The sequence below is a fragment of the Cyanistes caeruleus genome, chromosome 18 (genome assembly GCF_971803275.1).
Source record: "Cyanistes caeruleus chromosome 18, bCyaCae1.hap1.1, whole genome shotgun sequence".
NCBI lineage: Eukaryota > Metazoa > Chordata > Aves > Passeriformes > Paridae > Cyanistes > Cyanistes caeruleus.
Window position 1 is genome coordinate 2,346,220 of NC_141718.1, and position 27,895 is coordinate 2,374,114.

General features: G+C 45.7%; 3 protein-coding genes and 1 long non-coding RNA gene across 22 annotated transcripts in view; 2 read left to right on the plus strand and 2 right to left on the minus strand.

Annotated features, from left to right (window-relative positions):
* On the minus strand, positions 1-3,174 carry LOC147649876 (uncharacterized). Its single transcript, XR_015277617.1, has 2 exons — positions 3,051-3,174; positions 1-2,703 (listed from the first exon to the last, which is right to left on the minus strand). It is a non-coding gene; the product is annotated as an uncharacterized LOC147649876 (long non-coding RNA).
* CDK2AP1 (cyclin dependent kinase 2 associated protein 1) lies at positions 3,171-17,908 on the plus strand. 3 transcript variants are annotated; one of them, XM_086855349.1, is made up of 4 exons: positions 3,171-3,493; positions 13,413-13,519; positions 14,218-14,344; positions 17,048-17,908. In XM_086855349.1, exons 1-4 carry the CDS (start codon positions 3,286-3,288, stop codon positions 17,113-17,115), a joined length of 510 nt encoding a protein of 169 aa, XP_086711475.1. In that variant the 5' UTR covers positions 3,171-3,285; the 3' UTR covers positions 17,116-17,908. The 3 variants fall into 3 exon arrangements, with proteins under 3 accessions (XP_086711475.1, XP_023773858.1, XP_086711476.1); XM_023918090.2 differs by lacking the exon at positions 3,171-3,493 and adding an exon at positions 5,861-5,964; XM_086855350.1 differs by lacking the exon at positions 3,171-3,493 and adding an exon at positions 10,633-10,777.
* On the minus strand, positions 17,855-21,514 carry MTRFR (mitochondrial translation release factor in rescue). Of its 3 annotated transcripts, none has more exons than XM_086855351.1 (4): positions 21,392-21,514; positions 20,022-20,332; positions 19,090-19,332; positions 17,855-18,160 (listed from the first exon to the last, which is right to left on the minus strand). In XM_086855351.1, the coding sequence occupies exons 2-3, from the start codon at positions 20,295-20,297 to the stop codon at positions 19,120-19,122; spliced, it is 489 nt and encodes a 162-aa protein (XP_086711477.1). In that variant the 5' UTR covers positions 20,298-20,332; positions 21,392-21,514; the 3' UTR covers positions 17,855-18,160; positions 19,090-19,119. The 3 variants fall into 3 exon arrangements, with proteins under 3 accessions (XP_086711477.1, XP_086711479.1, XP_086711478.1); XM_086855353.1 differs by having other exon boundaries at positions 21,067-21,395; XM_086855352.1 differs by lacking the exon at positions 21,392-21,514 and adding an exon at positions 21,187-21,204.
* MPHOSPH9 (M-phase phosphoprotein 9) overlaps positions 21,457-27,895 on the plus strand; it is a 23,750-nt gene continuing 17,311 nt past the window's right edge. For 3 of the 15 annotated variants that reach the window (XM_086855296.1, XM_086855300.1, XM_086855295.1), the window contains exons 1-4: positions 21,502-21,793; positions 24,208-24,340; positions 24,583-24,733; positions 25,919-26,008. In XM_086855296.1, the coding sequence (XP_086711422.1) occupies positions 24,234-24,340; positions 24,583-24,733; positions 25,919-26,008 (348 nt within the window). In that variant the 5' untranslated portion in view covers positions 21,502-21,793; positions 24,208-24,233. Of the gene's footprint in view, positions 21,794-21,984; positions 22,319-22,595; positions 22,998-24,207; positions 24,341-24,582; positions 24,734-25,918; positions 26,009-27,895 lie in introns of those variants that run through there. The other 12 variants (XM_086855297.1, XM_086855301.1, XM_023937245.2 and 9 more) reach the window with 8 other exon arrangements.

Sequence of the window (27,895 nt, forward strand, 5' to 3'; positions counted from 1 at the left end):
TTACATTGAAATTAATGCGCAAATTTAATGTTTTACACACGTCAAAGACATGCCAGGAAAAAAGAGGGTCTTGCTGTGCCATCTTTAATTCTTCTCATTGTTGATTTAACCCAAGGTGATAAGGAACAAGCTTAGTTTGTGCTCTTCATTTGCAGATCCCCACGAGTGTTACAGCAGAGCTCTGTGATTACTATTTCGTTTTGTTTCCAGATAAAAGGGGACAAACAAGTTTGTTTAACAGCATGGCCCAAGGCCCCTGGCTCTGTGGCAGAGCTGCCAACACCTTCCAACATCCCACTTTGCATGTGTATTCCTTACACCCTCGCCCGAGGGCCATGGCACCCACCCCGCAGAGCTTTGGAAAGGGAAAACCTCCTTCAGATCAGTCAGAGCTCTGGCTAAGCAGGGGCTGGAGGCAAACTCTGTGGAAAGACTGGCTGCTCAGTATTCCCAGTGGTTTGGGAGGAGCAGAGGTGAGGAAGTCAAACCAGGAGAGGGAACAGTGAAAATACCAAGACAAGAAAGGGGAGGGGGACAGAGTGAATGTTGCAGATATTACACAACTGAGAAGAGGCAGCTGTACCTGGAAAATTCATCACCAGTGCTTCTCGTGGTGACTGAAGAGACAGACATGCACGTCTGTCCATCCTCCCTTGCTGGAAAGCAGCAGCTCACATTTACTTTTAAGTTACGTCTTAGCGTGCAGAAGGCTTGCAAATGTCACCTGTGTGATAAAATGGCTCTGCTGTATTTCCTGCTCTGTGACTTGGCCACTTGGTGATGAAGAGCTGCTTTTGCTGTCAGTGAACACGACCGAGCCATCAGGCTGCAGAGCAGGGACCTGCAGCTTGCTGCACATAGCCTGGGAGCTGGAGCTGCCACACTCGAGGCACAGTTTGTGTGTGCAGAGCACAACTCCGGCAGCACAGCCCAGCTTGGGACATCAGACAAGGTGAAACCACAGGCAGCCCCTCCAAGGGAGCTCGACTCTGTGGTCACCACGCTGAACAGTCAGCCCAGGGCCTGAGCACGATGGTGGTTTTGTTCTTGTGGCCACACCTGGTTCAGAACTGCAGTGAACCCTCAGAGCACATGGCAGATGGGAAGAACTTGCAGGTACTTCCTACCCTGCAGTGAGTGCCAAAAAACCAAGAGTAAAGTCATCTGAAGCTTAAATAGGAGTCTGAGGCTAAGCAGTAAATTTGTCCTTTACCAGGGTCTTGTATCTTGTGCCACCACTGCTACCTGTGCCCAGAAAACTGCAGAGCAAACATCAGATATCCAGATCTGATACTGATGGGTTCCTCTTACAGGATAAATGATGCTGCCCTACAAGCCTGACCATCTCATCGAGCCTGGCCCTCACAATTTGCTCCAAAGCTTGCAGTGCCTTGTGCTGAAGAAAGATTAATCTTTATAGGACTTTTTTCTGCCTCCCCCTTGGAATACTGTATATTTTGAAGCTGTCGTTATAAAACCCAAGCAGAACACAGGGGATCTTGTTCTTCACGGTGTTGCTCTGAGCACAGTTTCGTAGAGTTGGTGTAAAGCCGTGAAAAACACGGCAAGCTCGGAATGCTCCCATTTCCCACTCACTTGGTGTGACTGTAAACAACCACACGATGGAAAATCCCAGAGCGGTGTGCAGGACTTTGCTGGCCTTCCAGGATTCAGCAGAAAGGCTGCTATTTACAAATCTGGAAGTGGAGCTTCAGGTTTGCAGAGTTCTCACTCACACGGTGAGGGTTTAGCAGTGCACTCTTTCAGGACTCTAAGAAGAATGACACAGTTGTAATCACAAGTACCAGTGTGAAACTACTGTCACTGAGCGTGTAATTCTGTGCCTGGGGCTCTCAGGACCCCTCTCTCACAGACCTGAGCACGGACCAGTTGTAAGGACAGTCAGTGCCAGACTGAAATTTGCCGGGATTGCCGGAGTCAAGCACTTGGTCTGGAAATAAAATACAACTGTGTTTCATGTGGTACCAGTCAGAATTTTCAGATGTTTCTTTCATGCAGTGTACAGTCAGTAGGGCATGAGCTGGGGGCTCAAAGGCTGCTTCTCTTTTCCCATTCTCCCTCAATTCTCCTTTATGCAGAGGAAATCATCTGATTGCTCCGTGACTGTTTCCGTGTCTCTGTGATGGAGGTGTTACCTGCTTCCCTCTGCAGGGCAGTCCACTCTGGGCCTGAATCACTGTCACTGACAAAGAATGTGCCCCTGATTTCCAAGCAGCAGCATCGGGCTCTCTGTGTTTGCTGTCACTGGCATTAAGAGCAGTATGAAGCCATGGATAGACTTTATGCAATAAAACTACCAGATCTCAGAGTGGTTGCTGGTAAAATATACATGGGGGTCTGATCTGGTGGGTCTCAGGCTGAGCTGTGCACCTACAGAGAGATCGTCCACATCCCAAGCAGTTTTGTTGGGATAAATCTGGAGCAACTGAACAATATTCGAGTGTATTTGATACAGAATGAGCAAACCTGAACATCTTGCAGTGAAAAGGACGAGTTCTGATGGCAGACACATGCTGGAAAACTTCATCATTTAACCTGATTTTTTTTTTTTTAAATTTTGGTGGGCAAGTTTTACTGCTGCTTGCAAGTAGAAAATGTGTCAGTTGCCAACGAGATTCATATTTTTTTTAGTCCCTCAGAAGCTGCAATCCACATTAACCTTCCACCTTCAAGCGGAGAGAACTAGTGGTTTGGAAAAAATAAAAAAGGGAATAAAAAAAGGGCAGTTTTTTTTTTTTTTTTTTTTTCCTTGGCGGCATCTAGGGGGTGTGGGTGAGGAAAAAAAAATCTTTTATTTTAAAATTATCAACAGGTATTGGCGGGGGGAGACGGGGAATGAACGCGGGGTGAACGCCCGCTCTGAGGTGAGGGGGAGGCGGGAAGGCGGCGGCGCGCGGGCCTCCCTGAGGGACTCCCGGGGCTGACAGGGGCCGCCGCCCGCCGCGGGCACGGCCCGGCCAAACCCGCAACTTGTGCCAAAACTTTCCGAAGTTAATTAAAACAGCACCCCCCTCCCCGCCCCTCCTCACCGCTCCGCCGCCGGGCTCCGCGCCGCCGCCGCCGCCCGCCCGCCCCGCTCCCTGCCGGCGGTCCCTGAGGGGAGCTCCATTGTCTGTGAGGGGATGGCCGCGCACCCCCGCCGCGCCCCCGCCCGCCGCGCCCCCGCCCTCCGCGCCGCCGTGCGCGGGGCGCCGGGCGGCCGCGGCGGGTGGCTGCCGGCTCTCCCCCAAAGTTTTTGGATCCTCGTCTCCTCATGATGTATGGATGATATATTGCATTGTGGGTGTCAATATAACTGACGGCCATATTTGCCGGTGCTGCTACTGCTGTAAACAACCCAAAGTGTCTGGGAGACACGGAGACGCTTCGCTGAATTTCAGGACGCTTCTCCTCCTCCCGCTGGCCATGTCTCTGGGAATGTCTTACAAGCCCAACTTGAACGCCCACATCCCCGGGACTCCCCTCAACCCGGGTAAGTCCGCAGCGGCAACTGGGTGGCAAGTTTGGGAGGCGAGCGGCGGGTGCCGCACCGGCACCTGGGGGAAGCCCCGGACTCGAGTTTGTGCCCAGTCCGGTATGGCGGGGCAGCGGCTCCGCGCCGCCATTACCCGCGCCCGCCCGCCCGCCGGCCGGCGCCGCCAGCCCCGCTCCGCGCCGCCCCCGCGCCGGGCACCGCGCCCGCCCGGCCCCGCGCCGCCGCCGCCGCCGCTCCGGGGCTCCGGCCGCCGGGTTTCCTCCATGCTCGGCTCCCCGGGGCGGCTGATTGATCTGGATCAGGAATATTCCGGCGGCGCCTCAGCGAGGACCGCTGCTGGCGGGACGCCGCAAGTGCGGCCGCTCGCCCCGCGCCTCGCCTCGCCTCACGCCTCCTCCGGCGGCGGGGCCGCCCCGGGCCGCGCTCCGCGGGCCGGAGGGGAGCCCCGGACCTCCGCCGGAGGAGGCTCCGCCAGCGCCTCGGGGCGACCCTGGGTCAGCGCTACCCCGCCGGAGTCTCCTCCGCATCCCGAGCGGAGGAGCCCTCTCCGCTTGCCGGAGATTTTTTGGGGATGGATGGGTGAGGGGGGGCGCACAGGGATTCCACTATTTCTTAAAAAACTCCTTTTTAAAAATCACTCCTCATCCTTGGATTTGTACAGAAGTCCTTCCAACTTTCCTCTTTAAAAAGTTTCCTTGACAGCGTTAACTTTTTGCGGTTTTTTTTTTTCCTTTTTCTTTTTTCTTTCTTTCTTTTTTTTTTTTTTTTTTTTTTCTTTTTTTGAACTACGTTTCCCCGTTTTTCTCTTCCCGATTTCCCAAGGCATCAGCCGGCGGGTTTTTGCCGGTGCTGCGGTGCTGCTGTGCATCGGGTCTCCGTGTGCGAATCGGTGCAGCCTGAACAAAGCCGCAGCAGCGATTGCTTGGCTGTGGGATATTTGGAGGGGATCTCGCTAATCTGTGCTCGTCGGCTCCGATTAAACAGCACCAAAATGGAGAAGTTGGTTCTGACTTAAAAAAATCGTATTACCGACTCTCATTCCCGCAGCCCAGCCGGAAGGACTGGCATCAGACAGCCACAAATCAGGCTGATTTTTATTTTTTTCCCCTGAGAAAAAGTTTTGGAGTTGGGTTTAGGAGGGAGGGAAATGTGCCTGGGTGATTTTTACAGCACCGTTAGTGCTTGTAATCCTGGGAGGCTGAGGAGCGAAAGGGATCTCCGGGATGCATCTCTGTTCTAGCAGGAGAGCAACAATCATATTTTACTGCAAGGACTCGTCAGCAGCTGGTGGATGAGCCGAGGTGGCTGTGCCACCTCGATCCTGCGTGGAGCTGAGCTCGGTGGGGCTGCGAGGGTGCAAAGGCTCGGGGAGCCGGGGTGGTGTGTGGGGAGCACCGTGGGCTCGAGTGCTGCTCTGCAGAGGGATCGGGGAGCAGGGGATGTGCCGAGGATTTCTGACAAAAAGCAGAAGTGTCACCGGAGGGGAAAAAAAAAAAAGGAAAAAAAAAAAAAGAAACAAAACAAAGCCCAGCAAGGGAAACCGTGCTCCTGCCGGCTCCCACGAGAACCTGTGCCTTGCTCTCCGGAACAGCCGTAAAATTGCAGGGAAAACAAAGGTGGTATTTTGCGATGGTGGGTGAGGGGTGGGGATTAGGTCATGCAGTGGAGGGGATCCGAGTCTGGCTGCTCTGCGAGCAGGGACTGCAAAATCCCGGCTCAGACATGCCGCGCACAATGCGAGCCGAGCGGTGAAGTTTCTGTCTCCAGCCCTCTCGCTGCCGTGTCTGTGCTTCCCAACGCTCCGGCTGCGATCAGGGCTTTGGATTCTTTCATGCAGTTTTATCTTCCCCTTCTCTCCCACCCTCCTTTTCCCCTTGTATCGGCAAGTTAGCAGCAGTTTGCTGTCATGTTGGAACTATTCTTGTCTAAGTTGTCCTCTCTTCTGAGTTCGGATCATCCTCAACACCCCCAGAATCTTTTCAATGAAAGAACGTCCTCCTCTGAATCCAAAATGGGCTCTCTCTTCCCTCCCTGTCTTCTGCCATTATCCTCACGCACCAGCTCTTCCTCTAGCTAGTGGTATTGCCAGCACCGTGGCCTAAGGCCAAGGGACTTAGACAAAGCAGTCCTTGCAGTTGCACATATCGCATTCAGAGTGATATGACTGCAAATGGCCCCCTCCTTTCTGGAGCTTAATTCTGATTTGGAGGAGATTGCTTCTCTATTGTGCCTAAATTAAATGCCCCCCAGCCAGGAGGATAAATTCTAGGTTTGCTTCCAAACCTGGGGTGAAGGACCCCCCTCATCCCCCCCACCGTCCTGCAGAGGAGAGGAAAACAGGAAATCTGTCCCTTTTGGCCTGAAATCAGCCCTGCAGAAGCCTCTCTGTATGAATGCTGAATATTTTGGTCTCGGCCGACGGAGGGCTCTGGGCAGCTGTGGATCTCACAGGGATTTTCCTCTGGGAGGTAATGCTGCTTCCCTGCAGTGCAGGGCTTCTGGTGCAGGAGTATTTGGGAAGGCAGTGTCGACTCAGCTCTTGGAGCTGTGTCCTTGCTGCAGAGCAAACTCCTCTCAAGTTGAGGCTGAGAGTAGCCACTCTGCAAAATGATACTTGAACTGCACATCAGTGAGATGAAGCGGTTGTGGTTGGTGGGTGCCTGGGCTCTGTTCTTGCATGGGAGCATGTTTTGGGAATCAATCCTGGACTGAAGTCCAGAGGGAGAGGAGCTGTATGTGGGGGAGGAAATACGGGGAGGAAACCTCCGTGGGTTGTTGGCAGATCTGGGGATGACTGCGGGTGAGGAAAATGCAGCTGCTCCACAAGTGACTCAGGATGCTGGAAGCATCTGGGTGCTGACTCCTCTGCCTTACACCAGGCTGAGGGAAGGAGAATGTGTTGTCACAGCAGAGTTCAGTGCCTGCTCCTCTTCCCTATTGCCCAGGTCAGTGCTGACACTTGGCCCCAGGTGGCCCCAGGTTGCAGTGTTTTGTCTGAATTTTGTCTGCCCATTCCCTGGAGAGCCTGTGCTCAGGGAATTTGGTTCCTGCATGTAGTACCCCATGCTTTCAATTCCAAGCTGCCTGTGCTTGGGGAGCCCCATTTAATCTCCTGCACAAGCACCTTCTCTGCCTGGGCTGTAAAAAGGTGCTCTATTAGGGAGCTGCTCTACCTTCCCAGCCTCACCTAACCACCCTGCAGTGTCCCAGGGGAACCTCTGTTACCTTTTCTAACAACCATGTTTTGATTTGTTTGTCTTGTCGTGCTTATCCTACTGATTCCTGGGAAGTACTGCTTCCTCCTCATCTGTCTTGTGTTTCATATTGTTTGACTATTTCTCCATAAGGGACCAGCTGCTGAGCTGAGGTGAAGTAGAGCATCTCCATTGACTTAAGCTGAACTAGACACTTAACACCAGCTGTGAATGGGTCTGTAGTTTGTTTTTCACCATGTTTCCTTGTGTTTTCTGGCTCAGTGGATACTCACCAGCATTCCTATATTGTTTAGACTAAGCACAGGTCAGAGAAAATGTGTTGCAAGATAGAGAAGCTAGCAGAAGCAGCTTAGGATTTTCTTCTACCTTCATTCTCATTCTTGCAGAAATGTCAGGTTTTGAGGCAAAATCCTGTTCGTGTAACAAAGTTTAAAAACTGTCATCTGTAGTGTCTGGAAACACCAATTCCAGCTGACAATGACAAGGGAAGGAGCTGTGTCACATGAACAAGCGGTGGCTGTACAACAAGTGCTGCTGTAGCTGAGGACCAAAGGGGCTCTCAGTGCACCTGCCACACCTCGCGGCAACCACGGGTTTCTTGTGAAAAGTGCAAATCCTCACTGGGACGTGAAATGAAAACAGTTTCCCTGTCTGATGCTGTAGCTGGCAACTGGAGAGACCAGTTCCATTCAGTCCTGAGAAATGATACCAGCACACGAGGCCGGTCCTTATGTTCTCAGCACTGCAGTGCCGACTTGCTCGAGCACATGGCTTGCTTGTCGCCCTTTACAGAGACAGCTTCTGTTTGATATTGTTGACCATATTGAGAGGTTGTTTTTGGAGTGGGAGTACTGGAAAGAATACTCTTTGTAGGCAGAGCAGAGAGCAAAGTGTTTGTGCCTTAGCAGGGGGGATAATTTCTAGGAAATAAGCTCCCCTTTCCAGTTCAGACTGAAATTTTCTGGATCCCTGACCTCTTGAAGTCCACATGAAGTTAAGCATGATGTAAAAAGAAGCTTGCTAAACATTCAGAATTAGCAATTTTCAAGTGGACTTGTTTGGACATTTAGAAAACAGGTATTTTTGGCATTGCCTACCTGAGTGTTTTGCTTGAGAACAGTGATGTGGTTTTCACAGTCAGCGAATCTCCGCATGGTCCCCACCCAGCACCTTGGTTTTGCTGCAGAGTGAATTGGCTTCACCCTAACTGGATTCCTTTTGGATAAAAGTGGTCTAGAAGCTCCATCCCTTGCCATGGGAACACAAGGATCCAAACCAAAGATGGCACAGCTTTGAAGCATACCCCTCCTAGTCTGGGGGACCAGACTAAAATCTAACCTTAAGCCATACCCCCTCAGGCCAGCTACATGTGGTGTACACACCAAATGCTTTCATCTCTTGATCTGTTCCTTGTGGTGCCAAATAACTTGCTAGTGTAGGAATAGCTTAAGCAAGAGAAGAAGAATGGTGGGGAGTCAAGGGACTGGCTTTTGTTTTTCTGATACAAAAAGAGACAGGAGGGTAGGAAGAGGAGACATAAACCATGACCGTTATCCACATGGAAAGATTAAATAGCATGAGAGTACTAGAGGAAAGGCCCAGAGTGTGACAGATCAAAAGAGCAAGGCCTCTGGCTGTTACGATAAAGAATGTCCTAGTTCTTGAGAACATATTTATGTGTCTGTGCACTGCATTTTTTTTAAAGGAAATAGTTTTATTCAAAGAAAGGTCTGTTCTTTTCACAAGGGTTGTTCAAAGGAGAAATAGTGGGTGAAAATACAATTTTTACAGCCAGTGCTATAAGGAATGGTTTGTGCAAATGCAAGCAGGGTCCATTTTTTAAATTTAAAAATTTATGGGAAGGCTGGGGGAAACGGGGGCTCTGTTTGAGCTCTGGGTTGGCAACTGCTGTTAGAATTCAGTGTGTGGCTTGGCTGTGCAGTGGATCTGCTTGTGTAGACATGCATGGGGTGTCCCATGGATGGCAAGGAGTTCTTGTTGAACTCAAACCAAAGTGTGTAGAGGGCTAAGGAATAAAATATTCTTGTAGTCAGCCAAAACACTACAGCTGTGTTCAGCTCCTCGCTGCAGAAATAGCTGTGCTGGGTGAAGCTGTTATTACCTTTCCCCTGGTGCTTGAGGATGCCTCACGGTGAGTGTTGGCAAAGCAGCTTCAGGAGCATTTCTCATGTGTTTTCTTGCAAAGTTGCCTAGTTTAGGACAGAATAATTAGTGTTCCCTCAGTTAAAATGTTCCAGCCTTGTTGTCTGGTATCCCATATGGTCAGGACTCCATGAGGAGGTCCTGCAGAGTGTGGCAGAGGCAGTAACCCTGGCTTTGGAGAGGTGGTGACCATGAGCCATTGAAATGGCACCAGCCTTGATGTTTCAAGCAGCCTCAGCTTGAAGGGTCTGTGAAACAGAGGGAGAGCAGTTGGGATTCCACAGACTGCAGCACATACCTTGGATAAAGTCCAGGCTACAGGTATCTCTTCTTACATGCTCTTGTGTTTCTGCATGGAAAGAGTCTGTGAAATGGCAGGGGTTTGCCTTTGTGGTTTTATAGAACCTTACAAAGTACAGGACAGTAGAGAAACACATATCCAGTGGGTTTGGGAAGCACATATCCAGTGGGTTTGGGAAACACATATCCAGTGGGATTGGGAAACACATATCCAGTGGGATTGGGAAACACATATCCAGTGGGTTTGGCCCTTGGCTTGTCTAAGTCAGTCCTACACGAATAACTGAGTGAGTTGTGTGACTGTTCCTGGTTTTCCTTTGCTGCCTGTGGAACAGGGGGGCAGCTGAGATGTGTAGATGTCTTGGCATCTGCCAAAGTGGATCAGGTGAGTGTACCCAAATGTTCCTGCTCCTGCTGCTTCCTTCATGGTGCTCAGTGAGTTATTTTTGCCTTCCCAGTTATTTTTCCAGCAAGCAGCAGTAATAAAATTAAGAATTAGAACTTGAAGCAGCAAATTGGTCATGATTACTCAGGCTTGGAGCTGAAGGGATCCCTACAAACCTATCAGGAATTAATGAGAAGGTTCCTGGTCAGCAGGAGTTTAGGCAAACAAAGATTGGTTTGAGATCCTTTGTCTCTCAGGGTGTTAATTTGGGCTGAGAGAGACTGCTGGAAGGAAGAGACTTTGATACCACAATCTCATTTCTGTTTGCTGTACCCCCCCATAATTAATAAAGATTAATATTAATTAACAAGGAAATCACTATATTTTTGTGAGGAAAAATGCTTGTGGCAGTCTTCTGCTTGAATACAGAAATAAAAGACATTGTTTGCACTAGAATAAGTGGGGGTCTACAAGGTTTTGTGTGCATTTAATTGGGAAAGTAAAGGGAGGAAGGTTTGTATAGTAATTTAGGTTTTAAGCAACAGCAGGCACTAAGACAATTTGGGATGTGATACAGGGTGCCACTGAAATTCAGTACCAAGCACACTCCCTTTTCGATTCTGTCAGCTCTTAACTGTCTCCATTGTCATTTTAACGTTAGAGAGCAAGCCTCAATTTAGATCCCCCCTCCTTTTTTCTCTCTAGTGAATACCTAATCATCACACCGATTTTTGACTGGGTATTGACTGTGAGACTTCCTGGCCTAATTTCTAACTATAATAGCAATATCTGGTGGTTATTATTATTTTTTTTAAATCCAAGATACACAGGCTGTTCAGACATGCAGATGAATTTTGGGTTAATTGAGTAATAGTCAAAAAAGACCCAGTGCTTCTCCTTGAGATTAACACACAAAGTGATGGGTCAAAAAGCTCAAGGTTTGTTGCCCTGTGAGATACTAATACCCACCCCCCCCAAATAATTTCATTTTCATGATAGCCTCATTTTAAATTGAGGTGAAACCAAGGATTTTTCTTTTTTCCCCCCCTCCAGCTGAGTTTGACTGGCACAACTTCTGACACGGATGTATGGAGGCTGGTACCGCGGCCAAGCCAAATCCTTTCCTTTGTTCTCCGGGCCTGCTGCTGCTGCTGATAAAGTGGTCGGCGCATGGCATTATGTCTTATTACATTTTTGATGCAGACTGCAAAGAAACGGGTAAACTCACCATGGTTACCACGCTCTGTCACTTGGCAGGGCCCGGCTCTCAGCGATGGCCTCTAGTGTCTGCGGCGCGGTTCTGCCGCACCCGCTCTGCCGCCTCCGCGCATCCCTGCCCGCTTTGTCCCTCCGTGCCACCGACCCACGGCTGGGGTCAAGCTCCCACGCTGTTTCCACGCCTGTGAAACTTTTCTTGGATCCAGATCCAACTCTCTGCTTTGTCCTGGCAGCTCACGTTTCTAGGAGTTTTTCTCTCCTATCTAGACGTGCCCTGCTGCGTTATCTCCGGCGGGCCAAGTGAGTGTCATTGCTTAAATTAACAGAATGTGAAACAATCGCTAAATTGTCTGTGCTGTGATATCATAGAATATGCTGAGTTGGAAGGGACCCATCAGAACCATCGTGTCCAACATTCAGGACACCCTGAGCCTCACTCCACGTGCCTGAGAGCATTATCCAAATGTTTCCTGAACGCAGGCCTCGTGCTGTGACCACTCCCTTGGGGAGCCTGTTCCAATGCCCACCAGTTCCTGATATCCTTAACCAATATGTTGTCATCGAGCCATATGGGATCAATAAGTTGCTCTAAGTTTTGCATGGGCTGCAGTTCAGTTTTGCTCAGTGGGTAGAGCAGGATTCTTGAGCCTGGTCCTTGCCTTATTCACGTCCAGTTTGGAGCTCCCAGCTCATGTATGTGGCTGCTTGCAACAACAGTTCAGAGACAAGTCTTAGCAGGATGGGCCTTTTGTTTTATTGTACATGAGGAAAAATCACTTAAGCCTTTCTCTGCTTAATTGAGGTAATTAAACCTTCTTACCTTGCAGCACAAGGGGCTCGTTAATGTTTTTGAAGCATTTTGAAGTCCTTGGAAAAAAGACGCGGTTTGCTGTTGTGTCACGTTTAGTAATTGTGGAAATTCAGTCGTCTGGACTTGAAATACTGAGTTCCACACAGAGAAATCTTGCACTTGTGTGTGTATTTTGAGCTGATAATGTGAAGAACTAATTGAGAGAGTAGCTGACAACTGGGCTGTTCCTACAGTGCCCTTACTCTATGGGTGTGTTGTTTTTGGGGGGGAGGTTTACTATGTGTAAGCAAAATTAGCTCCATGTGAAACCTCAGTGATTAAATTGCAAGTTGTAATGACATAAAATTTAGCAGCTTTGTTAAAGACAAAGAGAAACCTTGTTTTTTTTAAGGTGACCCAGTGACTAGCCCAATTTGCCTTTTTGGGATTTCACACCTGGTTAACTAGTAAAAGTTGAGAGCATGCTCTCTTCTCATGATGAACAACATCCTGTGATAACTCTGAAGTGGAAAGAGACTTCCCATGTGGGGACAAGGAGTCTGCTCCACTATGTTCACCAGAGCTTTTTACAAAGTAACTGCTGGCCCTTTCTTTTTATAGAGAGGGGAAAATAGGAATGAAATAATTTGCAACTTTAAAACAAAGCTAGGGATTTACATAGTTCTGAGCCCCAGTGACTTTTAGCATCAGTTTAATTTAGATTTAAATGAAGGCTGGTAAATGAGATCTGTTCCTCATATGAAAGACAGTTGGGAATTTTCAGCAAAGGAGTTTGTAAGGGGGGAGATATTTCCAGACAGCAGGCAGTCTGTGTCTGTGCCTACAGGCAAAGACAGCAGCATCCATGGATGCAAGGGCACTTGAGCTGCAAGAGTGAAGAAGTTCAGTGGTGTGATGCTCCCTTGCTCCCAAGTGCATAACCAGCAGGTTTTTTAGCACAGTTGTGAAGTGGGCAGTATAATTAAGCTCCTTAAAAAAAAATAAAAATCTAGCAGTTGTTTCTCAAACCTAAATTTTTACCATTGTGGGACAAGAGGGAGAAAGTGTTTTGATTGCTCATTTCTGGAGCAGTTTGTCAGCAATGACATTAGAGTCTGTTTCTGGAGCTCGTAACTGACTCAAAACTCATTAGATGTGAATATAATCTTTTATAACTTTAGAAAAAGTAACCATAACACAAAGTGATGTTATTTTCCCTTTGATCTGCTTATACAACACAATTTGACTGGCTAAAAATGTTTGATATCACACAAAGAGGAATAATGGTAGCACTCCTCGCCTCCCATATCACACAATGAGCAGCAGATCTGATGTACCTCAACTTGACTGTTCCCTAGGAATAGGAATAGTTTTGGCATTGGCTGAAAATAGTACTGAGGGTAACTTGCTTTGACCATGTGATGACACTTTGAGTTGCAAAATTACTTTCAGATAACTTGCACTGAAAAAGTAAAAATAGCACAGCACATTACACTCATCTGTGTGGAATGTATATATGCAAAAATAGGGCTCCTTAATACTTACAGTTTGTCTAGGCAGAACAACCTGTCATGCTGCACTCTGCTTCACTTTTAGGCAAACAATTTGCACTGATAATGCTGCAGGCTGTGCTATTTCCAAGTGTTCATCAAGCACTAGAGAAGCATTAATTCAGCCATTCTCTTCCTAGCAGCGGCGCTCAGAAATGTCATTAGTGATCTTAGACAAAGGTGAGAGGTCACAGCTTTAGGAACAAGTGATTAAAATATGTCCCAGTGTAACAGACTAATTAATCTTTAGATAATAACAGTTTTTGGTGGTTTTTTTTTCCTTTTCTCTCTGCAGCTGGGAGTGTTCACTCTCCCTCCACAAGTATGGCAACATCGGCACAATACAGACAGCTCATAAACGACTACGGCCCCCCATCTCTAGGCTATACACAAGGGATGCAGGTACAGCTCTGCTTATTTTCCTTTAATCAGATCACTGACCCTATGTTTGCATAGTAGCAGGGATTGTAGCCTGTAATCTGAGGTGTTCCTCCCTCCCACCAAGGTCTGAAATCAAACCCAAATGGCAGACTGTTTCCTCGCACATGTCTGGGGATCAAATTAGGCTAAGCTGAGTGCTGAGTGAGGTTGGTTCCTAATTAACTGCTAGTCCCATCCTGTCTGAGTCACAGAGAAATGTCTTGCATTATGTTCTGTAAGAGCACTTATATATTTTAAAGTTATCTGTTAAAAACCCAATATTTCTGTACAGTTTTATCTGCTCTGTCTCCCTACCTGGCTAACTTCTCCACAAAATATACACCAAAACATTGAAAAACCAGAAACAGGGTTAAATAAGCAGTTCCCAGTTTGCCAGTTTTGCAGGACTGTTTTAACTTCTGCTTCACCCAAAGCCCAAGGCTTGCAGCTTCATCCTCACAGTTGATTCCAATTTTTGAAGGGCATGTACCAGTGTGTCCAACAGCAGCAGCAATTAAAAAAAAAATCATGTTTATATAATAATCCTGAAATTTTGTTCTTTTAGTAATTTACAGACCTACAGAATTATTTGTAGTCTTCCATAAACTTCCACTTGCTGTTTCTTGTAATTGTTTTGTTTTTACAGTATTTGACTGAAATTAATCTACTTTCAACTACAGGGCACCAGCAGCAGTCAAGTACCACAGAGCAAATATGCAGAACTCCTAGCTATCATAGAAGAATTAGGAAAAGAGATTAGACCTACATATGCTGGGAGTAAAAGTGCGATGGAGAGGCTAAAAAGAGGTAACATTTAAACTTATTTTAAAAAAGAATCGTTTCCCATCCACTTTGTGCACTACTTGTATACAGCTTAATGACAACTGTTTCTTTTGAAAAGAAGAGCTTGGGCTCCTCTTGAAAGTGGGAGCATTAACCAGCAGCTGAAACCTTGGGATGCTCTGTCTTAGCAGTAAACACTGACAAAATGTGTTTCTTGTGCATACAGGGAGTTTCAGTTAATAATTCAAACCTTATTGTAGAACCTGGATACATCCTTTCAGGCTCCTGGTGATTTACTTGCCCTTTCAATTCCCTTTCATCTCACCAAAATCCACAGCCAAGCATTGGTTGCATTTCATACACATCACCAAACTAATTGGCCCAAGAATCTTCAGTGAAGTGTGTTTTGCCTAAAGAAATACAACATTGTGGTAGTTCTCACTGAGGCTGGTGGAGAAAAGAGCTACAAAAAAACCCCGAAAAGGTGTTGGGGGTTCAGGCTGAGATGTCAAACACAGACAGAACTCTGCGGAGAGAGGAGAGTGGGGCTGCTTAGGCTCTGTTAGGTCCTGTCAAGTGTATGCCATTAAAAGTCCACTAGTAAGGGACAGAGCAGCTTTTAGGGCTGTCTGATGAGTGTCTCCAGCTTTGCTTTGTCAGCTAAAAGAGGTAATAAACGCCCTTTCCTTGCAGTGTAAAAGAAACCCCTGCATGCCCCACTGCTGACATCAGCCTGACATTGTCCTCTGCAGGGGACGTGCAGGGATATTTCTGAAGGAGCAGTGGGACATTCCCCTGCTCCAGCTCCTGAAATGACTCTGAAAGGCCACAGACAACAGTTGTACTGACAGTCCTCTCCTTCTCTAGCATGACATGCTTACTTTTTCCTGCCTTCCTGAGGTCCTTGTGCTGAGATTGGCTCACGCATTCAACCCAGAAAGGGAATGTTATTGTAACAGACTAACTTCAGCACCTTGCAAATCCCCCTTACACTTACCCCAGACTACAAACCTTTATTTAAGGCTCAACCATTATGGAAGAGTAATATATCTGCCATGACATGCAATAAAATGACTAGTAGCTGTTCTGGGAAAGGATGCAATAAAGTCTGCTGATGAGTGGTAAGTGGAATCTGGCCCAGCTAAAATCAATGTTGCTGGAGTCTCTCTTTATTGCATTGCCTGAGTCAGAATTAATAGATCATGAATGGCAACAGGCTAATGGGGACAGCTTGAGAGAGACCGGGAGAGATGCAGACATTGTCTGGACTGGATGGTTTAGTTTGGTGAGCAAAAAAGTTGCTTTGCTGCCTCTTGCAATAACGTAGGTTTGAGATACAATGCTGCCACTGTGACTTGCCAGTGTTACACAAAATCCTAAATAAATACTTTTTGCTGCCATCTTTTGGTCACAGAGGTGCCTCTCTTTCCATTTTGGGAGCCTGATGGCTGAAGGAGCATGTGCAAGTGTGAGAGCAGAAGTGATTGAGGGTAACATGTGACTGCTGCCTCCATGGCCATGGAGGTTATCCCTGAATAAAGTCCCTGTCCCAGCTCTGCCCGCTCCTGTGCACAGAGGCTACTGACCTCTAAAACTGGCCAAATTCCCAGTATTCTACATTATTCAGAGTAGTTCTGCTGCATGAACTGGGCATCCTGCCACCAGATCCAGGTCTAACAAACTGCTCTGAGCTCATGTTTCTGCATCCCACAGCTGCAGCTCTCCTGGTCCGTGGCAGTTTAACCCTCTGCACTCATCACTCTTGCACTCAAGTCCTCCCAGGTCAGTAGGCTGCTGCTGTGATCTGGGCTAGCAGCCTTCTAGAAACAGAAGCCATTATCTCTAGAGATTAACCCCCATCTCTTGCCTTACTGCCCTTTCTTCACCTTGTTAAGGAGCATGATGGAGCAGAGAAATCACCTTCTGTCTTGCCTAGTCAGCAAAATATAAACCTTTGTTGTAGAAAAATCTGTCTGTCTCTCATTTCAGCATCTATCTCAAGCTCTGTTCTTTCAGCAGCTCTGTGAGCCTGAATCTACATTTAGTTCCAGAATTATGAACCAAGGTCCAGATTGCTGGAACTCAAGGCAACAGGACTTGTAGTGGAAAATTCCACATTATCAGATGAGAGTAGACATGGCAGCACATAAAGTGGTGGTGATTTACTCTGGGAGCTGAGCCAGTGTTAGGAGGTAACTTTCTGCACACACCATTAAAAAAAAAACCCTCTTGTTTTCATATGAGAGACACAAGTTGTCTTTGAAAAGTATTATGATGGTTTGGATTTTGATGTACCCACCCAGAGGAGAACTATCCCAAGGCATTAAGAGCTTGCTAAAATGACTTCCCAAATAACTTTGTAATTTGTTTCACTCCACTAGCAAAATAACCCACTGGTAGGTAAGATTTTTTTTTTTTCCCCTCTTAAATCTTTGATTTTAAGGAGGCCCACACTGCACATTAAGATCTACCTGCCACTGGAGACTTACAAATCTTACTGTGTTCTAATTCCTACTTTAGTCCCTTTTCAATTTATAATGCAAGTTTGGGAAAGCAGAGTTGTTTAGTGGCAACTGATGTTTGGGAAGCGAGGGCTGTCCCCCTTTGCTGAGGCCTTCTGCGGTAGCCTTGGCAACTGGGGACAGAAATACATAAACCTTTCTGTGGACTGTCACTGCAAGTGTGGCCTGAATGGGATGATTTAAAACACTTCCAATTCTTTTGCAGGCATTATCCATGCTAGAGGATTAGTTCGGGAATGCCTGGCCGAGACGGAACGAAATGCAAGATCCTAGCCCACTGCTTCAGCTGCAAGGTTTTCCATCTCTCCATGAAGAAAATGTAACACTTATGCTTTTTGACTCTTGAAACATTCAAACTCCTTTATTTTGAATGTTTTACCGTTCTTGTTTTGCCCTTGCAAAAATGTACAGTTAAGAATGAAAAAAAAAAGAACAAACAAGGATTTTTCAACTTACTGAGGGTTTGCATTTTCTAAAGACGTTAAAACTCCCTAAAATGTTTCTAAAACATGGAAACTGATGTGCATGCAGAGGAATGCTCTTTCTCTCCCAGGCTATATTTCAGTTCTTTTCTTATCCAGCCACAGCCTCATTCTGTTTTTTTTTTCCTTTGACTATGTTCACTTATCCCCAAAATGTCAATCTTTCAAAGTTTGACATAAGCTCTAAGGATTTTTTTTTAATAAATGCAGAATAGCATGCTGTACCTAGTAGTCTGCTAAGTCACAATTTGTCATACAGCATAGACCCTGCTTAGAAATAACCTCCCCCTTCTCTTATTTTTCCTTTTTTTTGTTCATTTTGCATAAACATTTGCATGACTGTTAGTGCTTTGAAGTCCACTTAAAGTGCATGAGCTATATGGAAAATAGGGAAACCTATTAAATAATAACAAGGTCCCAGAAAGCTAATTTCTACATTAAGGCTGGAGATTTCAGTTTAAAGTTTGCAAAAAAGAAAAAAAGAAAAAAAAAGAAAAAGGAACATTCTGGATAAATTACTAAAACTGTTATTTGCATCTTTGTATGTATTTATTACTTGACGTAATAAAGCTTATTTTCATTAACAGTTTGTATTAAAACTATGTACAGTCACTTTAATCACACTCCAGGAGCAAGAACTGTCAACAGATAAAAGTTTAGGAAAGGACAAGGGAAGGGGACTGCAGATTGCTGGAGCACTCCATCCATGGCACAGGGTACAGCTGGTCTCTGGGACAAGGAGGTGAAGTTCTAGAAGTCTCTGTTGCCTTCAAAATCCATGCTCTGGCTTTGGGTCTTTGTTGAAGGCCAAAACATGGTGGCAACTAGTGAGGGTGCTGTCCAAAAACGAAAGAGAAGTTCTGGTTAAGCTGCTGGAGTTGTTAACAGGATAAAAACAGGAAAAACGTACTTGAGGAGTGGCTTTGGAGTAATGGTGATAAAGGAAAAGCAGCTGCATTTGTTCCTGTAAAATGGGAAACTGTCAAAATGAGCGAAGGCACCAACATGGCCGAGCTGAGCTGAGGCACAGCATAAACATAATAAACAACTCTAATTAATTAATTCACAGCTTGGATGAACTGGACTCTGTTGCCTTGGGAGGCAGCTTCCAACACAAGTCATTTTTTATCTGTAATGTCTCAATTTTACCCCTGAACTGGAGGGCCCTCCCAGTGCCCCAGTGCTCAGCAGCACTCCAGGTAAGGTCTGGAAAACTGCTGGTTAAACTTTATTCAGAGCTGAGCAGGACAGAGCATTTGTTCACAAATGCTGACAGATCTGAACCAGTGACTGGTGCCTCTTCCATCAGCAGCTCAGTTCACACCATCACAACCAGCATCCAAACCTGGGCACAGTTTGTGGAGGATTTATGTCACTCAGGCACTCACTATGCCTCAGTAAGGATGGGAACTGAGAACTTTTTAGTGCTGTTCTCACATGCTGGAGCTCCCATGAAGCAGCCCAAGGTGTCACCAGCAGAGAAGGAAATATATTGATTTTTTTTGGTCTGTGCTAACAATGGTGGAAAGCTTATAGCTCCTCTTTAACAAGGATTCTTTTATCTCCTGAACTTGGCAGCAAAACTGATTGCTAAATGTGATTAATGAGACGATGGCAGGGAGAAGCAGGAGTACATGAGTGCTTTTATCTCCTCAGCTTTACAGGAACAGCAGGTCAGCACCGGGGTTTCAGCTGTGCTTATGAAGCCCTGCACCATTTGTTAGTTGGAAAACTCTTTGGGTCTAATGACAAACAATTCTCTTACCCTGCTAGGGCAAGTCAGTATTTCACATGTTTATTCCTTATCCAATTGCTGCATCTCTTTGAAAAGCTTTTTCCTTTCCAGGTTTTCCTTTGCTCTTCTTTTTTTCTCCTGCTTTTGCTTCTCTACTGCTTTCTTCTCTTTAAAAACATCACTGTCTTCACCTTTGTAGAAAAGGTCAACTTTTTCCTGAAGGATTTCTCTGGCAATCTTTCGGTTCTTCTCCACTGATCTTGTCTGATGACACTGAAGAAATACAAAGGACATTTTTACTGAAACATGAACCTGTTTATTCTTTAGCTTTCCTTTTCAGTCTATATATTCCTACCATTGCAGTAAAGAAAGTCCCCTCCTCCCCAAGCCAAGAGCATCCTCCCACCAATAACAGCTGCAACTTTTAAATCCAGATGATATATTTTAATAATTATTTGCTACTGTAACTCATCAGAGTGGCTTTTGCATTAATCTTTAATGCTTCCCATCTTACCTTGGAAAGCTGCTTGAGTTTAACTTAACTGTGTCTTCCCCTTGTGACAGGAAGCAAAGATTAATTTCAAGGTATTAATCCACAAGAAGTAGGTAAGAGAACTGCTTAAAAAAGGATCTGCAGAGTGAGTGTGATCAACTTGCTAAGGAAGAGATTCTAACTCATGTGAGGGATGGGAATGTGACAGCTGCCACCAAACAGCAGCTACAATGAAGATTCACTTAATTGAAAACTACAAAACTGTAACTGGGTGGCAAAGCCAGGAAAAGCAGCTCTGACCCCAAGTTTATTTATCTGCTGACAGCCAAGACTGCTTCTTGATTCTTTACAATATATATATATATAAACTTCTCCTCCATGCCACCTGCACTGTGATTATGCTTTATTCTGAAAGGAGACTTGGAAGTCCTGATGCAATTTGTGACTCAATAAAATAAAACACAATTACCTTCACTACAATCCCAGACGGAATATGCTTCAGGACAACACAGTTGTTTGTCTTATTTGTGGCTTGACCTCCTGGACCATCACCTCTTACAAACTGTTCTTCTAATTCTGCCTCACTTAGTTCAAGGAGATTCAAAGAGTTCCTTTTTCTTGCTGCCTGAAGCAAGGGAAGGCTGGGCAGAGAGAGCTGCTGCTTCCTCAAAATCCACCGTGCCCATGATGGTGTTTGCACCCCTCTCAGCAAGAATGCAAAATGAAATAAACTTGGAACATTCATACAGAAACGAGGACACGGCTTCTCTGGAATGAAACCTGGAATGGAACGGGAGAGTGGAGTTTACCATGAGAATCCTTGTTTTAAAGTGAGTTACTGCAGCTGCACATACTGAGCAGTATTTCCACATTATCTGAAACTGGTTTCACAGGCATTTGCCTTGAAATATTTGCCAAGCTGAATAGAATTTTGGTTCTCAATGTGATTATGTTTCTTAAATATTTTGAAAGGGATCTAGAAAACAAAAAATAAAAGAATGCTCCTACCAACACTTGGAAAATCCTAAACATGTAAAAAGAAAAACCCAAAACAACAGAGGGAAAAGAGATTATTTCAGTCTTACAGTCTGATCCGGACAGTATCACTGGGAATCTGATTTTTCCCAGGTCAAGGAATTAACAAAGGCACAAAGGTATGCCTGGAAGTGTGCATTTTCCTCATGGATCATGAGGAATGCCAGCTCCTGCTCCTGTCAAGTGTCAGTCTTCAGCAAGGCATTAGGTAAGCAATTAAAACAGTACATGCTGTTATGCTTGAAATACTTTATTTGACTCAAAATACTTCAGTGTGTGAAGAAGTGCCACTTGAAAATAAACAGAAAATTTTAATACAACTGTTGAAATTAATAAATAAATAAAACTTTCATTGGCAGCCGCTACATTAGTTAATAACATTTTAAAATTAAGAATACATGCAGAAAACCGAGCAGCACTTCTGGCTAGTTCTGAACGAGCCTTTATTTAACAGGTTTCATACAGATCTACCCACTTACAGAAGCCCGTTTTGAAAACAGGACTGAAAACTCTTGATAAGGTTAAAAAAATCACGATCCCACTCAATCTGTTCCTGCTGTTCGCTACAGCTCTAAAGCAGGAGGAAACACAGAAGATACCGGAGGATTTACTCAGTGTCCCTCAGTGTCCCTCAGTGCTGCGCCCCGCCGCGGTCCCCCCCGGCTGGCGGCAGCGTTGCGGGCTGGGGTCAGGCTCGGAGCGCGGCTCCCAGCGGGGCGGAGCGGCTCAGGAGAAACCGAGAACCGAGCCTGGACCCCGGCCCGACCCCTCCGGTCCCGCCCGGCCCCCGCCGGCCCCGCTCACCTCCGCCGGCCCTCCCGCACCGCGCATGCGCACCCCGCGGGGAGGGCGGAGCTGCCGAGCTGATTGGCACGCGGATCAGCCAATCGCTGCGCGAGGCGGGGATTACGCTCGCCCTCCAATCGGCTGTTCCGGTGGACGGCGCGGCGGCGCGCGCCAATCCTCTGGCGGCGGCGCGCGGGCTTTGCCGCGCAGCGAATCAGCGCGGGAGGCGCGGGCTGGCGCGCGCTCGAGGCGGCCAATCACGGGGCCGGGCTCGGTGCGGAGCGCCCTCTACCCCCGTCCCCACGTTCGAAACTCTCGCTCGCCGCTCGCCGGGCGGACGGCGCAGGGCCGCGCCTGTTCGTCGCCTCACGGCCGGGGGAGGAGGCGGCTGTCGGGCGCCGTGGGCTCCTAGCGATGCGGGTACGAACCGAGCGGGCCCACGGGGAGCCGGCGGGGGCAGCGCCGCTGCGCTTGGCCGGGTCCCAGCAGCCGGTGCCGGAGCCGCGAGGCTGCCCCCAGCGCGCCGCCCCTTTCCCCGCAGAGTGGCGGGCGCTGCAGCCAATCGGAGGCGGCGGCGCTGTCAACATCGCGGAGCGCGAGGAGCGGCCGCCCAATGAAGGGTCGGGGGCGGGGCTTAGCCTGAGCGGCGGGGTGGGGGGGGCGGAGCCGCTGGGGGGCGCTGGTGAAGGGACGGGGCCGCGCCGAGTGAGGGGTGACCTGTGAGGGGCCTGGGGGACAGCGCGGGCAGCGCCGCACTTGTAAGCGGGCGGGACGCACACGGAGCCGGGGAGGGCGTTACAGACCGACGGGAGGCGTCCCCGAGGGCGCAGACGTGGCGAGAAGGGTCCCTGCGGGGGCTGAGCCCGTGGGGCCCGGGCGGCTCCTGAGGACAGCTTGGGGCGTTGCAGCGCCGGGACTCGCTGTGCCTTTTGGGGGTCCCTCAAGGTCCGTGGGGAGATGGGGGCCTGGCGGCGGGGGGGGACCCGAGGCACCCTGTCACCGCTTAGGGGTCTGCGAGGGATCGGAAGGAATCGGGTCTGGCTCAGGAAGCGATGCAGAACCTCACGGGCTCTGTGTTTGCACTGGCGCCCGCGTTCGCATCGAAATCAGCGCCGCTATTTCTGAGTTAAAAACACCTCGCAGCTTGTTTTTTTTTTCCCAACCGTGCCCCTTTCTGCAGCTACGTGGCCGTATAAGGACCGCGCTGTGCTGTGGGATCGATGGGTGACAGCGCTCCCGCAGCACAGTTACAGCTCACGAAGATGTTTTTTATCGAGAACAGACTTCTAATGGGGTTATGAAACGAGCCTGTGTCACAGCTAAGTCCCACCCATTTGCTGTGCTGCTGAGATAGGCCACCCATGATTCCATCCTGGGGATCCGGGGGTGACTGATGCAGCCCCCATCCACTGCTCCGGTGACACTCCCATCCTCAGCTTTAGCTGTCACCTTAGCGCCTGATAACCTCCAAGTTTTGTAGGCTTCTGACCTCTAGAAAAAGAAGAAAGACGTGTTTTTCTTCTTCTTTTCTTTATCCCAAGAAGCTCTGCCAGAGGGATGTGTGTGTCTGTGATAACTTCCTTCCAATTCTAGCATTTTCAGCCCTACCCAGAGGAGATAGTGAGTGAGTACCCAAAACCATTTCTGCTAAAGCCAAGCAGGCTCCAGTAAAACAGGGGAAAATAGGGCAGTTGTCCATTAGTTTCCTTCTGGTGAAAATATTTTATATTTCTGAAACTGTTAGAGATACATCTCCAAGAATTTGCAAATAATGAAAACTTGAATCTGTAAAACCCATCAGCATGTCTTGGTAAGCCCTGTAAAAAGGAATGGTCATGCTTTGGAGGTGCTGTGCTTCTTTAAGGCAGCAGGAATTTATTCTTGGCATTATCAGACTATCAAGATGATATTTCTTAATGTCTCTTTTTGCTTTCCATCCATGGAACGATCATAAGTTTTTGCTTCGGTTTTAGAACACAGGCTGAATTCACCAGGGTGTAGAACATGCTGAAATAAACCCTATATAAGAACTGATTAATTAATGTATTTCAAGGGTTTTCTTAGTGAAAGAATGCAAACTGGAAGAATATTTTAGTCTCTCTCCAGTCAGTCTACTTTGAGTGCTGTAAGACTGTGGCCCAACTATTGTGTATTTATTTATTTATGATGTTTTTAGTTAACTAGCTACTGTTTCCAACCACCGTGGGATTCCCTTTTGACTCTTTTTTTTGTTGTTTTATTAATTGGTCAGAAATGTAGCTCAAAGCAATTTCAAAGCTTTCTGAATTAATGTTACATAATAGCAATGAAACAAGTGATCTGTGAAAGAAGCAAGCTAAATATTACACATGGAAATGGCAGAATTGGTCGACCCCAGTCTAACTCAGTTGGTCTCAGTTCTATAATTTTTGGTGAGTGTGTTTCTTCCAGTGAAGGTTCAGATCCTCAATCACATCTAAATGCATCTATAATAGGAGATTTCACACCTTGCATATGGTGTGTGGAGCCTCAGATTTAAAAAGAAAACAACCCATCAGACCCAAACAACATGGTTTTACCTGGAATGTTTTGCATTCAGATGTCCTTTACAGCCCAGTCTGGATGTCTTAGGAATCTCTTGGACTTGTGGGAGGCCCTGCAGGCACGAGGCTGACTGAGCAGCACCTGTTTGCAGGGGTGGCACAGGAGAAGGGAGGGAGCCTGGTTCTGGAATATTTGCACATTCTGAGCTGGTTTGGCTGACACAACTTCAGTTCCAATTCTGTTTCTTCACGTGATGAAGTCAAATGTTTCTTTAAAGAAAGAGAGTGATGCTTATTTCTCTCTGTTTTCAGGGTAATGTCATATTTGGGACTAAGATATGGAAAACAGCAATGTGGTGAATTCTGTACAAGAAACCCCTTCATCCTCTGCAGACTCTGATGTCAGAAACACCCACGGCTCTGGCTGTAACTTGAATTCTAACAGGTAACGTGCTGAAGGAATCACTAACAAATACTTCTATTATTTTGGTTCTGCTTACTTACCATGCCTTCACAATAATATTGGTATTAAGGTGAAATTTTATTTCAACATGAGGAGAGCCCTAATGTAAACTGAGTGTATCATTCTCTTGAGGCAGACTGGCATATGCAGTGTATTGTTTGGGCCACTGTGTTGCACACCTGACACAATAAATAATTGAACTGTTTTTCCTCATGTTTCACTAGAAGTCCTTCATCCAATCCCAATGGAGTTTCTGGTTACTCAGGGAATACCAGGTCCTCATTAAAGCCTGGTTCTGTTGAGCTGCTTGCCTCCTTTATGCAAGATATCCAGAACATTGGCCATGCTGACTCGGAAATTGTGAGGAACTGTGAGGTACTTGATATTAAAGTTTATTTTAAAAAAGTGGTATTAATGTATTAATACTTATTATTAATGTATTAATAATTGTTACAAATATTATTAATATTTGCATTTTGGAAGACAAATCTAATGATACAATTCAACAGCAAGATCTGTGTTTATTGTTAATGATGGGACATATCCTTTTGCAATAAACTAATCACCTGGCTGGATTTTACTGCAATTTTATCTTAGTGATTTACAGTAATTTGGCTTTCTATCTTGGTGTTTTATAATATGGATCTGAACATTTTTTCCTCAAGTTACAATAAAGATAGCAAGTTTGTGAACTGAAAAATTTAAACCATTAAAACTGTATCACATCAAACTGGTCTGAAGTGATCCTAGAAATTAGAAGGTGTTTTTTCTAAAAGTGGTTCTATTTTGCTTGACTTATTTATACAATCCATTTGTAAAGATGTGTAGTTTGTTTCCAGATTTAAACCTGTAAAAAAATAATGATGTGCTTTCAATGAACTAATTCTCCTAAACGCTTTTTTGGACATTTTTTTGTCCTTTTGTATTTTAAATTTTATCATTATTTGTAGCCATCAGAAGGAACATCAGTTTTCCACACCATGGGCTTGTTCTTGCAGATTTTTGAGCTTCCTGGCTGGGATCCATCCAAATGTGTGTTGACAGATGCTTAATTTGGGTTCTCTTTAACACCTCCAGGAACAGAATATTGATGTCTGTGTCCCGTGTCCTGTGCTTCAAGCACTAGGCTCCATAAACATAAAATATTTTTTAAACATCAGATTTTGCCATGTTTCAGGAATGCTGTATATTTGATTTTTTAAAAAAATTATCTCTTAGTTTCCATGACATAATTAATGTGTCATGGCCTTTAGCTGGATTGTTGAGGGGAGGCATTTCCTACTAAAGTAGATGGACAGAAGGGTGTTTAATTCTCAATTTTAGAATTGCCTATGATTAATGAAACTGGAATCAACCTTTCCAAAACTTGACTGTTCTTTGCTGGCAGCTGTTCCTACTTTTAGTTTCCACTGATTGGCATGGTGGGGGCTGAATGCTGTTACTCAACTTTGTGTTATATCAGCACCCAAGGATAGGATTGCAAAACTATTTGTAGCCAGAGAAAAAGGTAAGAGGTACAAAATTTCTGTGCTTTAATCATTTTACTTTGTGGTTTAATAGGCAAGGTGGCTACAGCTACTGAGACTGGTAGAAAAACAATGCCAGGAACAAATAAATGCCCAGCAAGAGCAGTTCCACCATCAAATCCAAGTAAGTAATGACTGTTCATGGAGCTAGATGAGGCTGAATGATTTTTTTTCCTCTCTCCAACCCCACACTCCTCCAAAACAATGCAGAGAGGCAGTTAATGGAAGTAGATGACTGGAGTGCTGTTTAAAGGATGCATATTTGAGACAGCCTTAGCTAATTAACAGAGTAACTGTTAGGAACCATTTTAGGAGTGATTTGTGGATTATTTGTTTTCAATTATTTTGTTTTCACGAACATTTGGTTAACATTTGCTCATATGATAAGGGGATTCTATAGGTACAAGGTTTTTATTAACTGTTAGAATGTATAATTAGTAATTTTGAGACAATATAGCTTTATTTTCATTAAAAAAAAAGTCATATAACTTATCATCCCCTCATCCAGAGTGTATATAGCTCAGGAAAATCATCACTGTAATAGCTGAACACCTATTTCACCTTCAGTTGAACAGTTTTCCTTTCTAAGAATGAAAAATAACCCATGTGAAGGTTCTTATTTTTGCTGTTTATCCATTAGAACAGAAGAAATGTATATATAACAGACAGAAATACTATAAATATATAACGCTTAATATCTTCATCATTTTGGTTGCTGTTTTTCCCTTCCCTTTCCTGATGCCCTCCACACTAGTAGTAATCAACAGTTCCTGAACTGAATTACCAAGAGGTACTGTCCTTTTATCCTATCTCCTGTTTCTCCTGCCTCACCTTCCCACCTTCCTCCCCTCCCTCCCATCTTGTTATTTTCATGTTTCCTTACCCTTGTTTTTCCTTCCTCTTTCTGTAGTGGTTTGATTCACTTGTTGCTGATCATAGTCTTTACTAATCCATCGTGTTGGCTTTGATGGTTTTTGTATTTTTTTTTAATAGGAAAGGCTACCTCTGGAAGAGCTGAGGGTGTGGTGTCAGCAGGGATGTACTCACTGCAGGGCTTGCCACACTAAACACAAAATCAACAGCTGTAACTGAGTTGTGTGAATGCATTAAATAAAACAGATGGAGCTATTCCAAACTTACACCTAGTGAAAGCACAAGCAACTCAACACATTCTAGTGAGAGTAATAAAATAACACAAAAACAATCTGCTTTTTGTGGTAGAAAAGCAAGGTGCTGCATCAGCGCCGACATGGCTCTGAGTTAAGGTTTGCTCCATGCTGGGTGTCAAGACCAGCTGTGCTTATAAAAATCTCCATCCATGTGAGAGTAGGGGTTAAAAAGATCTTGAGTTCATTTTGGAATGAGTGGGGTCAGCCCTTGGCTTATGTGATCTATACAATAAAAGATAACTGTGCCAGGGACAAGCTGTCACCAGCTATGGATCATCCCATTTTAAAATCTCTTTGTCAAAGAGATTTTAAAAACAAAATTACAATCCCAAGACTGTAGAAAGCACATCTTTTTTCCCCCACTTTTTTAATCTCTTGCAGTTATTTGTGACTATGCAAAAAGAAGTGAAAATGCAGTTTTATTGGAATAGGAGCCTTTCACTTTTCCTGCACAGGGTATTAATGACAAAGATTAAATGTCAGCAGTGAATCTGATCTTCTTTCTCCCCTACTCCAGCTCTGTTCTTTCCCTTCTGTGCTCCCTTCCCTACCTTCCTGACAGTTGGATCACAGAATTAAATTACAAAAGATTGCTGCAATCATGATTGAAATCATTAGCAGAACACAAAACTTAATAGTGGAAGGAAACTTCATCCCAAGTTTTTTGTTTGTTATTTTTGGCAGAGAAAGGCTGAACTGAAATTCAATTGTTTGTTCTATTGCAAGTTAATAAAAAAATCTGAGGCTTGATCCTGACTAGAATTACATGTAGGTTCCTCTGAAATTAAGTCTTCTTTTTTATTTCTTACTTTGAGAGAATAAATCTTTTTTGTTCAATTTGT

Bases quoted from the DNA above. Each gene is read 5' to 3' on its own strand.
- MTRFR (XM_086855351.1), bottom strand. From the start codon at position 20,297: ATGAATGTTCCAAGTTTATTTCATTTTGCATTCTTGCTGAGAGGGGTG. The intron at 19,333-20,021 runs GTAATTGTGTTT...GTATTTCTTCAG, and splicing joins CGTCTGGGATTGTAGTGAAG to TGTCATCAGACAAGATCAGT.
- CDK2AP1 (XM_086855349.1), top strand. From the start codon at position 3,286: ATGATATATTGCATTGTGGGTGTCAATATAACTGACGGCCATATTTGC. The intron at 13,520-14,217 runs GTACAGCTCTGC...TTTCAACTACAG, and splicing joins GCTATACACAAGGGATGCAG to GGCACCAGCAGCAGTCAAGT. The intron at 14,345-17,047 runs GTAACATTTAAA...ATTCTTTTGCAG, and splicing joins GATGGAGAGGCTAAAAAGAG to GCATTATCCATGCTAGAGGA.